The sequence below is a fragment of the Mustela erminea genome, chromosome 3 (assembly GCF_009829155.1).
Source record: "Mustela erminea isolate mMusErm1 chromosome 3, mMusErm1.Pri, whole genome shotgun sequence".
Lineage (NCBI taxonomy): Eukaryota > Metazoa > Chordata > Mammalia > Carnivora > Mustelidae > Mustela > Mustela erminea.
The window spans coordinates 25311999-25324363 of NC_045616.1; the positions used below are offsets into that span (position 1 = coordinate 25311999).

Genomic DNA, 12365 nt, shown 5'->3' on the forward strand with positions numbered 1-12365 from the left:
TCTTACAGAGCAGCAGAGAAAGAAGTTATTGCACTTTTGGATGTAATCAGCCCTGATAAGCATGAAGATCTAGGGACCTAAGACTGTTACTAGATACCACAGAAAGGATCAAGTGTGTCTGGAGGCTGGACATCGCTAGGATACCTTTTGGTATGTCCACAATCAGGGAAAACATTAAATGTGCAATTGCAGCAATCCAAGATAACTAGGGGCTCATACTTCTCAGAGATTAAATCTAGGCCATTCCACTGGGTAAACAACCTAGGTCAGTAAAAGTAATGAGGCAGGGAAAAAGAAATGTAGAACAGGATACAGGAGAGGGCCGATGAACAGCACTTAACTACCTTGGCACCTCTTGGAGCCATGGAACTTGAGCTTGTTTAATAAGTTCTAGCTTTTTACTGATCCTGTCATTGTTGGTGTTTGTTTTTGTTTTTAGAGAGATTGTGGCTGGCCAATGGCTTGAGATATCAGAGATTCCCATTAAATACAGCTTATGCTATCAGGTCCTCCCATTTGTATCATTTAGACTTTGAAAAAAATCCTTCCTTGGACTTTGGAATGCATTCTTCTCTGCAGTTAGAGACTCATGAATTGATGGTGACTTTGGGGGATATGGCTGTGGTAATGACACCATTTGGGTCATTTAGAGAGAGGATATGGAGTCTAATTGTCCTGGAAGTAAATCTTCTGCATAGAATGCTAAATCTACTACCCTTGAAGAAGAAACATCCTGAATTTGACTATCTTGTTGAATATCTAGTGTTACTCTTTTTTTTCCCCCAGTAGTCCATTTGTATACCAGCTTTCACAGGTGGCAACATGAACTAAATTTAAGTATTAGCTTTTATCTAATGAACAAACCTCAGAAACAGTGAGTTTATTTATCTACTTTTTTTAATTTACCATCACTTCTCATGCATAACTGCATAATATATCATAGTCAACTTATTTGCAATCTAGCAGGTCTGAAAAAAATGTATAATTAAGACCATTTCTGAGAAACCAGTTGGAGACTGAGTCCTGTCCCTGTAGGATTCTTCAGCCACTATGTCAACTCACACAGATGTTTCTCTTTCTTCATATGATGAAGATCAGGGATGTAAACTTATCCGAAAAGCTAGAGAGGCACCGTTTGTTCCCATTGCAATGGCCAGGTTTGCAGCAATTGTTGCATATGGATTATATAAATTGAAGAGCAGGGGAAATACTAAAATGTCTGTTCACTTGATCCACATGCGTGTGGCAGCCCAACACTTTGTTGTGGGAGCAATGACTCTTGATATGGGGCATTCCATGTATAAGGAATTCTGGGCAAAGCCTAAACCTTAGAGGAAGAGAAGCTGTCTCAGTTTTGTTGGTGGTATTTGCTTTACTTAGGCATCTCATATTGAGTTTATATGTTTATGTTGAAAATAAATTATTTGAATGGGTCAGATAATATGGTAGTTTAAGAATTGGCTTCCTTTCTTACAGGCTTGATTTGACTGGTTACCAAATTACTAGTGACCAATCAACTAGCTAGGTCATTCAGGGGGGTCACATTAGCACAAAAGAAGAAACATGTCACTTTTAAATGGACTGGACAGTGGAAAATATGCTCCTCCTTAAACTCTTATGATAAAATCAGTTATAAAGAGGACATTGTGCCAGTCCTGAAGTACGCCTAGTTGCTGATTTGATTCTAGTATCAAAACATGCTTTTGAAAAAAAAAAAAAAAATGCTTTTGATGTTATGTAGGAATCCCATTTAACTTTTTTCTGCTTATTTTGTAGATTGATTGGGTACTTCAGTTTTTAGGATTGGTTCGCTCTTAATCCTTTCAGAACAGTGCATGGCATATAGTAAGCTTCCCCACAACCTAAAATACATTTATTTAAGCCAAACCTAAAAAGCCATAAAGAGCTGTTTATAGAAGTAATATTTATTTCAGAATCATACTTGTAAACATGAGAATAACCTAACTGGTTCCCAGTTTAGCTTCTTTTGTAATTGTAGAGTTATATTAATGCTACTCTTGTATTAGAATAATTTTTAAATGTTGAAATGTGTATTTTAAGTACTAAAGCAAAGGTTAAGTGAAAAACTTTTTTAAATGTATGAAGCTTATTTTCTCTGTAAGAATCATAAATATTAACAAATTTAAAAAAAAAAAGACCATTTCTACCTAAATAACCAAATTTTTTTCCTCCCCAAATTTCCTTTTACCTAGGTGAGTTTCATTTTCATTCTCTCCAGGACTTTTCTATGGTTTTCTTAAACTAAATTACCAGACAACAAAATAATAGATGAGTGTGTAACTAAAGGACAGTGGAGGGCCCATGGGTGGCTCAGCCGGTTAGGCATCTGTCTTCAGCTCATGTCCCTCATCAGGCTCCCTGCTGTTCTGGGAACCTGCTTTTTCCTCTGCCTCTGTCTCTCTCTCTCTCTCTGTCTCTCATGAATAAATAAATAAAACCCTTAGACAAAATGAAGAACAGTGTAAGAATTCTGTATATGCATGCTGTGCTGTAGTGTTAAGTGCCCTTCTTCACCCTGTATTATATTGAAAATGATTATATTTTACTACATACTAGAATAAACAGAAGAGACTAGTTTCTGTTGGTTGGGATCCCCCTTGGGGAATCTGGCTAGTCCAGCCCCTTCTTGAATCCACAAGGACGATGAGGTTGATATCTTAGTGTGGTTATAACCAGTAGCACCACAGTAGTGTGCTCTGAAATATTGGTTGGGAAGCCCTCCTCTGTTGTTTTGTTAGACTTGATAGGACACAGTAGTCTATTTCCTGCCCGCCGCCCCCCTGCCCGCAATGTTCAGTTTATGATTCAGGATGTTTTAGGTGTGGAAGGTAATATTAAATCTCTCTTTTTTCACTTTTGGTGAAAGTGATCTATCTTTTCACACAAAATTTGTAATATTTCTATACAATGAGAAATGTTAAAATGAGTGAGTTTCTTCTTTCCTTCTATTCTCCTTTTCTCTACCACCTGATATAAAATAGTAATATTATATTTCTATAATTACTTCCTTGAAATTGTTAAATATATTAGTACACCTTCAATTTTTTAGTTGTAAATCATTTACTTTGAATCCTGACTATATTGGTTATAGTACATTAACTGTTTTCCTCTAAGAGTTTTATGGTTACCTTCAAAATTTTAACCCATTTCCAGTTAATTTTTATGTATGGCATAAGATGGTAATGATAGTTTTATTCTTTTGCAAGTGACTATCCATTTTCCCTGCATTATATTTACTGAAGAGATGGCACTTCCCCCCTTGTATATTCTTGGCTCCTTTGTTTTAAATTTATTGATCATACATTTCTGGGCTCACCTTTCTGTTCTATTAATCTTTGTTTTTTTTTGTTTTGTTTTGTTTTGTTTTTTGTATATAATTTTTCCAACTTTTTTTTTATTTTTTTATTTTTTTATAAACATATATTTTTATCCCCAGGGGTACAGGTCTGTGAATCACCAGGTTTACACACTTCACAGCACTCACCAAAGCACATACCCTCCCCAATGTCCATAATCCCACCCCCTTCTCCCAACCCCCCTCCCCCCAGCAACCCTTAGTTTATTTTGTGAGATTAAGAGTCACTTATGGTTTGTCTCCCTCCCAATTCCATCTTGTTTCATTGATTCTTCTTCTACCCACTTAAGCCCCTTCTTGAATCCATAAGGCCGATGAGGTTGATATCTTAGTGTGGTTATAACCACTAGCACCACAGTAGTGTGCTCTGAAATATTGGTTGGGAAGCCCTCCTCTGTTGTTTTGTTAGACTTGATAGTACACAGTAGTCCATTTCCTGCCCGCAGCCCCCCACCCCAGCCCGCTATATTCAGTTTATGATTCAGGATGTTTTAGTGTGGAAGGTAATATTAAATCTCTCTTTTTTTCACTTTTAGTGAAAGTGATCTATCTTTTCACAAAAAAATTTTAATATTATTTCTATACAATGAGAAATGTTAAAATGAGCAAGTTTCTTCTTTCCTTCTATTCTCCTTTTCTCTACCACCTGATATAAAATAGTAATATTATATTTCTATAATTATTTCCTTGAAATTGTTAAATATATTAGTACACCTTCAATTTTTTAGTAGTAATTGATTTACTTTGAATCCTGACTATATTGATTATAGTACATTAACTGTTTCCTCTAAGAATTTTATGGTTCCTGATGTTACCTTCAAAATTTTAACCCATTTCCAGTTAATTTTTGTGTATGGCATAAGATAGTAATGATAGTTTTATTCTTTTGCAAGTGACTATCCATTTTCCCTGCATTATATTTACTGAAGAGATGGCATTTTCCCCCTTGTATATTCTTGGCTCCTTTGTTTTAAATTTATTGGTCATACAGTGATAGGTTTATTTCTGGGCTCTCTGTTCTATTTATCTTTGTATGTTTTTATGGTAGTACCATACTGTTTTAATTACTATAGATTTGTAATATAATTTGAAATCAGGGACCATAGTGGCTCTAGATTTGTTCTTTTTTTTTTTTCTCAAGATTTTTCAGGGTCTTTTGTGGTTCAACACACATTTTAAGATTGTTCTATTTCTGTGAAAATTGTCATTGGAATTTTGATAGAGATTGAACTGAGTCTGTAAATTTTCTCTGGGTAGTTTGGCAATTTTAACAATATTAATCCTTCTAATCCATGAGCACAGTTTATCTTTCCATTTGTTTGTGTCATCTTCTGTCTGTTTCATCAGTATCTTGGAGTTTTCAGAGTACAGGTCTTTCACCTTCTCGGACAAGTTTATTCCTTGACATTTCATTCTTTTTGATGCATTTGTAAATGAGATTGTTTTCTTAATTTGTCTCTCTAATAGTTCAGTATTAGTATGTAGTAATGCAATTCGTTTTTGTGAATAGATTTTGTAACTTTACACCTTTACTGATTTTATTTATCAGAACAGATTTTTGTTAGAGTCTATAGGGTTTTCTATCAATGAAATCATGTCTTCTGCAAATAGTGACAATTTGATTTCTTCCTTTCCTATTTGGATGCCTGTTATTTATTTTTCTTGCATAATTTCCCTGGCTAGGATTTCCAGTACTGCTGAACAGAAGTGGCAAGAGTGAGCATCTCTTTCTGGTTTTTCTTAGAGAAAAAGCTTTTAGCATTTTGTCATTGAGTATGTCTACTGTGGGCTTGTCATACATAGCCTTTATTATGCTGAGGTGCCTTCTCTCTGTACCTGCCCTGTTGAGGGTTTTTATCTTAAATGGGTGTTGGACTTTGTGACATACTTTTTCTGCATCTGTGGAGACCGTCTTCACTATTTCTCTTATTTTGTTAATGTCCTATATCAGGTTGACTGACTTGCAGCTGTTGAGCTGTCCTTCCATGCCTGGGATAAATACCCCCTTGATCATGGTATATGATCCTTTAAATATATTGTTGGTTTCCTAGTGTTTTGTTGAGGACTTTTGAATCTATGTTCATCAGGAATATTGGCCTATAGGTTTTTGTTTGTATGTTCATTTGGTTTTTGTTCATTTGTTTTTTAGTGTCTTTGTCCAGTTTTGCTAATAGTATTGGTAGCCTTGTAGAATGAGTTTGGCAGCATTCCTTCCTCTTCAAGGAAGAGGAAGTTCTTCAATTTTTTGTTTCTTTGTTTTCTTTTTTGGTTTTGTTTGTTTGTTTTGAAGAGTTTGGGAAGGATCGATATTGAATCTTCTTTGAATTTTGAATTTTAGTAGATATCACCAGTGAAGCCATGTGGTCCCAATTGTTGAAGGTTTGCCAAGACTTGTCATTGTTCCAATGGAAGGAATCTCAATTAGCACCCCGTTTCAGGCTGATTGGAAGCCATACCCTTAGCGGCTTTTAAAGCATGAAAATATGTGCAATCCCCTGGAAACACAGTGGTAAATCCTGCTGACCTCCTGTCCAGGAGATCAGGAGGTGTTTGACATTCACAAAACTTGGGTCTCCCGATGAGCTGATGAGTGTGTAAACTCTCTTCTGAGAGGTACTGCCATGCTGTAGCCAGTCCTTCGGAAAGTGGAATGATGGCTTTCCGTGGCTTACATTCCCTGAGAGCACCTCTCTAGCCTCTTCATATGTGCCAAACTGAAAGCCTGCCCTTTAGGCTGAACCTCTAAGACAGGTAAACAGATTTTTTTCATAGGAAGGCTCGGGATACATTTCGGTCTACTGTCTTTGCAGTGCCTGGTGGTGATAGCCTGCCAATAACTGTCTGCTCAGTTGTTTTAGGCCTGTGAGGCCCAGAGAGGCAAGCACCCCTGGCCACCAGAGCCAGGGTGTCCTTTGTGCACCATGTGGGTCTGCCAGCTTTTGCAAGGCAGGTTGAGTGCAAGACCCAGAAAGGCCCACTCATTTTAGCTTTAGTGAGGCTGGAGGAGAGCACAGGGTTAAGACACATCCACTGGTTTTGGTGAGGGAGTGGTAGAGCTCTGGGGTGGGGCATGCCTGCCAACTTTAGTGGGGCAACAGCTGTGTCTGTGCGAATCTTCTGGCACTAGCCAGGTGGAAGGGAGTGCAGAAATGGTGCTTGCCAGTGCCTGTGTTCTGGACAGAATCCCAAGAGGCCCTGTCTCTCAGGCAAAGATTAACAAATGAATAGTCGAAGGCACTTTTCAAAGAGCTGGTTTTGCAGTGGGGTCTGGATGCTGGAGCCCTTGGAAATCAGAATCTCAGCGCCTTGCAGCTCTTTCTGTCTTTGAGATGTGAGACAGTTGGTTTCAAAAGTCAGGTGTTTGGGGGTTTGCATCTCTCTGGTTCAGGTTGCAAGGTTTGGCATGCCTTATGTGGGACACAAACCTCTTACTCCTCAGGGAAAAGCTCTGTCCATATTCCTGAGATCCCTACAGCCCTGGGAGTGGCACTTTTGGTGAGACTGCATCTCTTCCTCTCCTTCCTATCTTAATGTGGCCCTTTTATCCTTTCTTGTGGAAGAGCTTTTTATCTGGTTTTCAGGTCTCTTTCAGAAGGAGTTATTTGATAGGTAACAGTACAGTTGGTGTGTCCAAGCAAGAAGTTGAAGTAAAGGTCTTTCCTTGCTACCATGTAGGACTGCTTCTTCTGTCTGTAGTCCTTTTGTTGTTTAATTACGTTTCTTTTTGGTTGCTTTTGAAATTAAGTTTGCACAATAACTGTTTCTTGTATGTGTTGCCCAATACTGTTTTCAATTCCCCGAGATATGTGTCTTTTTATGTCTAACTTCTGTCAGTCTTGGATCATCTCTCTGCTCCAAGCCCACTTTATCTTGATTTATAAGATCTTACACAGTCTTGCTTTCCTTGATCTCCATTGACATAGTTTCCTCCTCCCTTCCCCTGATTTTCTCAGTTCCAGGATGCTGCTCCTTGGTGTCTTGGCACCTACCAGGCATGCTCTTGAGAGACTTGGCTATTCTCTTTTGCTGGAATGTTTTCCTCTCACATGTCAACACCCCTTGCTGTCTCACTTACTTGCTTCTGGTCTTTTTCTCAAAAGTCATGGTGAAGCCTTCTATGCACTCTACAACTTTAGTCTTCTTCCAATATCTCATAATCTCCTTCCTGTTTTTTCTCCTTAGTTATTAACACTGCCTCTGCACTATTGACTTCTTTACGTTGATTATGTCTTTCCCACTAGAAAGAAACCCTTCAAGAAACTTTGCCTTTCTACTACTTTATCTCCTGCACCAGATACAGCATAAGAGTTTCTTAAATAATGTTAAGCAAACAAAAAAGATAGAAGAATTCCGGGTCTTCTCAAATTTATTTTCCATATATTTCATTTAAATGGTACTTTTTCACCATCAGATTTTTCACTTGAACGTGTTCTTTTCCATAACCCAATGTTTTGTTTCTTATACCTTTCTATACCACTCAGTTTTATGGATGTCATATTTTCCTTATTCTTTCCGAAGCTTAGAAGCCATTTTGATGCTTTTGTTCTGTTCATTGCTCTTCACTGGTCTACAACTTCCTTTTTTTTTTTTTTTTTTCCCTCAAACAATACGGGGGGCCCTAAAATAGGTGATTGGAAGTTATTGTGCATGTTGTTACTTATGGATTACAAGGCTTCATTGTAAAATATTAGGGCTAGAACTTTTTTTATTGTCAGATATCCAACTGTTAGTGTTTTGAGTTTTTCTCTGGGGCTGGTAAGGTACCTAGTACCTAAGAGGCTGCCATTTTTCTAAGGTCAGATAGAGGGAGGATAGAACATCTCACCCCTTGAGAGGAATAATCAATCTCTCTTTCTTTCCCTCCCTCCCTTCCTTCCTTCCTTCCTCCCTTCCCTTCCCTTCGCTTCCCTTCCCTTCCCTTCCCTTCCCCTTCTTTTCCCTTCCATTCTTCCTTCCATCTATCCTTCCTTCCTTTCTCTCTCTCTTTCTCTGTCTTTCTCAGTTGTTCTGTCTTGGAGGAATTTTCTCCTTCAGTATGGTTCCAGCTCCTCAGTGGGCGCCATATATTTCCCACTGCCTCTTTCCCTGGCTAAATCTTTCCAGAGAGGAAAATTCTGGCTTTATCCTGACAGGGGTAGAATTGTTTCCTTACTTCTGGGATAGGGGAAGAGATCTCTAACCCAGCTTCGAGAGCTCCGTTCCCTAATACTCCCTGGTGTTTCTGAGATTCTTTGACATAGTTTTCCCTGTAATTCTTCTGTAGAGACTTTAGAATCTGTCTTTCCCAAGTCTGTGTCATGTACTACTGATATATCTGTCTTGTGGATTTCACATTTCAGTTTGTGATTATCTTTGTCATTCTTAGTCCTTTTTGTTTATCCCTTTTTTTGCCCTTAAATCTCTAGTGTAATTTCAGGACCAAATGGAGAAAAACACATGGTTCATTTCATTCATTTAAAATGGTAACACTGGGGCACCTGGGTGGCTCAGTCATTTAGTGCCTGCCTTCGGCTTAGGTCATGATCCAGGGTCCTGGGATCGGTACCTGCATTGGGCACCCTGTTCAGCAGGAAACCTGCTTCTCCCTTTCCCAGTCCCCCGGCTCTGTTCCCTGTTTCTCTTAGTCTCTCTCTCTCAAATAAGTAAATGAAATCTTTAAAAAAACAATTAAAAAAATAAAATGGTAAGACTATTTAAAGGATTCTTATTGGGTAGGCTGTGTTCTGAAGATGAGGTCTGTTGGTCAGAATGTGGACAGACCTCTGACAACTTTTGTGAAATGGGCCAGCAGGGTCCAGCTAGAGCATGTAAGGACAAACCAGTAGATTTCCGTTTTTTCTCTGATTAGGAGCTCCTTAGCATATGTCCTTTCATGGGTGAAGAAGGGGAGAGATTTGAAAGGGTCCTTAGTTTCTCCCTCTAGCAATCTCCTACCCTCATAAAAACATAGAAATCTTTATTCCGTCACACCCACTGCTGGACTTAACCCAGTGTCCTCTCATATTTACCCGTTTACACTCATCCCTGAATTTCTCCTTCTCCACTCCCATATCCTTGCACTCTCAGACACACTCATAATCTCAGATCCTCATGTCTTGAACATTTACGTCTCATTTTGCAGCATATGCATTCCTCAAGTTTGCTCTCTCTAATGTCCTTCCTTAGCCACTCTAATGTTGAACTCACACAAATAATCTCACTCTTGTAGGATTTTGTAATTTCACATTAACAATGCACGAAGCCAATACAGTCATTTAACATTTTATAAAACTCCCGTTTCCAGCCCCCTAGACCCCCCATGTAATTCCTCAGTCAGGGAGCTCACATGAAGTGCCGCAACCATCGTTCATGTGGTCAGTGTGTATTGCTTTCCCAATCTCAGCAGTTATCACAAAATCACCCAGCTCCATACTTCACTCACAAACCAAATAGATACTCTGCTACTACTTAAACTTTAGTACTACGTGACACACAGGTCACTTGTAATACAGGGAAGACATTCTGCTGTACGTCTCTAGAAGGATGCTGCTGTGTCACCCACGATGCTCATGCTACCTTCACATACAATGGCCATGTCACCTCTACACTCTCTGCATAAAATTGTTGAGGACACGTGACAGACACATACACACATCAGACTGTGTTCACAAACATGGCACACATACTGAGTCTCTAGAAAATACACCACCCCCACTGAACTGTCTCATTCCTAAACCAACATGACCTATCAGACACTCTCCAGCGACCTAAGAGACAATGTAGGTGCATTTTGTGAAGTAAACATTGAGTTATAAGCTTCCCTGAAGTTTTTAAACTCAGGAGGAGACTTAATATGTTTGAGTTATTTTCTAAGGAACAAAAATGGACCTATTTCCTGAACGTTGAGTTTGGAAATGTAGATTAGGAGGAAGAAAAACTAACCGGTGATTTTTGTGATATGTTTAAATTCATGGCAGAGATCGAGATGATCCTAGAAATACACATATTTTACCAGGGAAATAACCAACAGCCGAGAATTTCGCTGTTCATTGGTAAGGTTTAGAGGTAGGCTTATGTGTACAGTGAGTATAGATGCAAAAATTAATCAGAATAGTGTGTGGGAATGTGAGGAGGGTGACACCACCACGTGGGCCAAGTGACAGCTGAGCCATTTGGCAGTCATAGCTCCTCAAAGGGGAGCTGTGCCTAATGTGGGGAGGTGTGGCCTAGAGTCAGCCTTGGGAATCCTACTGGAGTCTCCTGGTCCCGCAGAGCTGTGCAGCAGAGCCCTCAGGTAAGGTCCGACCCAGGTACCTGAAGGAGGAGGCCAAGGAGCCGCAGTGGAAGTCTGTCAGTTCCTTCCTATAAATTCAAACCCTACCAGGAAGCAACAGGACTTTCATATCCTAAACCACAGCTGGCAGACCAAAGACCTTTACTGACATGCTCTGAATTTATTCTTGTGATAAACAGAATAGTGAGAGTGCAGGCACCTTACCATGTACTAGGCAAGAATTTGAGCCTCTGATCCATGGCAGAAAACAACATAAGGCTTTCAGAGGTAACCAGACATTTCATTCCAGAAAATGTTTTTAGATACCTAGATTTTAGAACTTCGAACAGAAGCTGGACTATAATCTTCATGGGGACAAGTGCCGTGTGGGTTATTATACATACTATTTCTTTAAAGTTTAGTGAAGGCAAAAAAAAAAAAAAAAATGTCACCTGTCTGCTTTTCCTTCTCTTTTCCAGAAGTTTTAAGCACAGATGTTTTACCTGGATCCTCTGGGCTGGCCCAAGGCCATGGCCAGATGGCAGCAGATGCAAACTCAGAATACTCCTGTGTGTCTGCAGACAGTGTCATTCCCCATGGTATGTGGTGGGTGAGAGGTGGGTCTGAGGGGGAATCAGGCAGGGAGGTGAGGCAACATGTTAACCAAAAATAAGAATTTAATGCCAGTGCTCAGCTATGGCCATAAATGACCCCTTTGCTCAAGGACTGCCCAGGGTGTCTGTTCTTAATTAATAGGCAGAAATGTACCATGTCGGGATACCTGTCTTCGTTGGATGATGCTCTTAAAGGATCTGACTGGGAAGATTAAAACTCTAAGAGAAGTATAGAAATACAATTCTAGAAGAGGAGTTGGGGGCAAGTTTGTGAAGTCTTAATTTGAGCATCTCCAGCACCATGATTCCCAGGAAGCCCTGAAAATATATTTTGTCTATATCTATAATATCGTTATATCTGTCTATCCTTTCACTCTACATATGTGTGTATAGATAGACACCAACATAGAATTAGATAGATACACATGCAGAATTCTTCATAAAACTTGTACCCCATCCTCCCTAATTACACAGTTACTCATGAGGAAAATCAAGCTGAAAATATCCAACTTTAGTGACTGCATGCTGTTTTACAGACATGGTTCTTTCTACATGTTCAGTATTCTTTACACATCTCCAGAAATCCCACATGCAAGGTTCTCAGTATTATGGGCATACACCATAAACACAATTTTGATCATTATTTACTTTTCTTTTGGAGGAAGTGAAGTTTTAAAAGGTAAACTCACCTTAATATTAGAGTTTTCTACTGAGGAAATCAATTTCTGTGAGAGCAAGTGTCATGTGTGGTAATGTTGTCTAACTTAGAGTGTTTACTCAGTGTGGCTCTTTTGAAAGGATGCAGACTCCAGAAGATGCCGCATCTCAATATATTGTTTTATTTTTATTCCATTCACCAGAATTCAAGACCACCCAGGAGGATGCAGCCCATCCTAAGTCCTCTGCCGTGGTCCCTCCTGGTGGTGAAGCTGCAGAACAAGAATCCTCTGCCTCACACTACTACTCATGTTTCTCCTCCTTGTCTCAAATCATTCGGGCTAATGAGGATGGTAAGGGAAATACACAGTTGGGGTCTGAGCATGGATGGGAGGTACAACTGAGCTGCTCAGCCCAAGCCCTCTTATTTAAGTAATTTAGGTACAAGATAGATTAAGTAGATTAC

The 12365-nt window shown here is 39.3% G+C and overlaps 3 protein-coding genes across 7 annotated transcripts in view; 2 read left to right on the top strand and 1 right to left on the bottom strand.

Annotated features, from left to right (window-relative positions):
* Positions 1-12365, bottom strand: part of LOC116587173 (protein FAM170A-like) — a 932324-nt gene that overhangs the window by 297856 nt on the left and 622103 nt on the right. The window lies entirely within an intron of this gene.
* Positions 1049-1709, top strand: LOC116586001 (HIG1 domain family member 1A, mitochondrial-like). Its single transcript, XM_032335459.1, has one exon. It carries the CDS (start codon positions 1051-1053, stop codon positions 1330-1332), a length of 282 nt encoding a protein of 93 aa, XP_032191350.1. The 5' UTR covers positions 1049-1050; the 3' UTR covers positions 1333-1709.
* LOC116585999 (protein FAM170A-like) overlaps positions 11143-12365 on the top strand; it is a 65588-nt gene continuing 64365 nt past the window's right edge. For all 5 annotated transcript variants that reach the window (XM_032335452.1, XM_032335455.1, XM_032335456.1 and 2 more), the window contains exons 1-2: positions 11143-11227; positions 12103-12252. In XM_032335452.1, the coding sequence (XP_032191343.1) occupies positions 11159-11227; positions 12103-12252 (219 nt within the window). In that variant the 5' untranslated portion in view covers positions 11143-11158. The remainder of the gene's footprint in view (positions 11228-12102; positions 12253-12365) is intronic.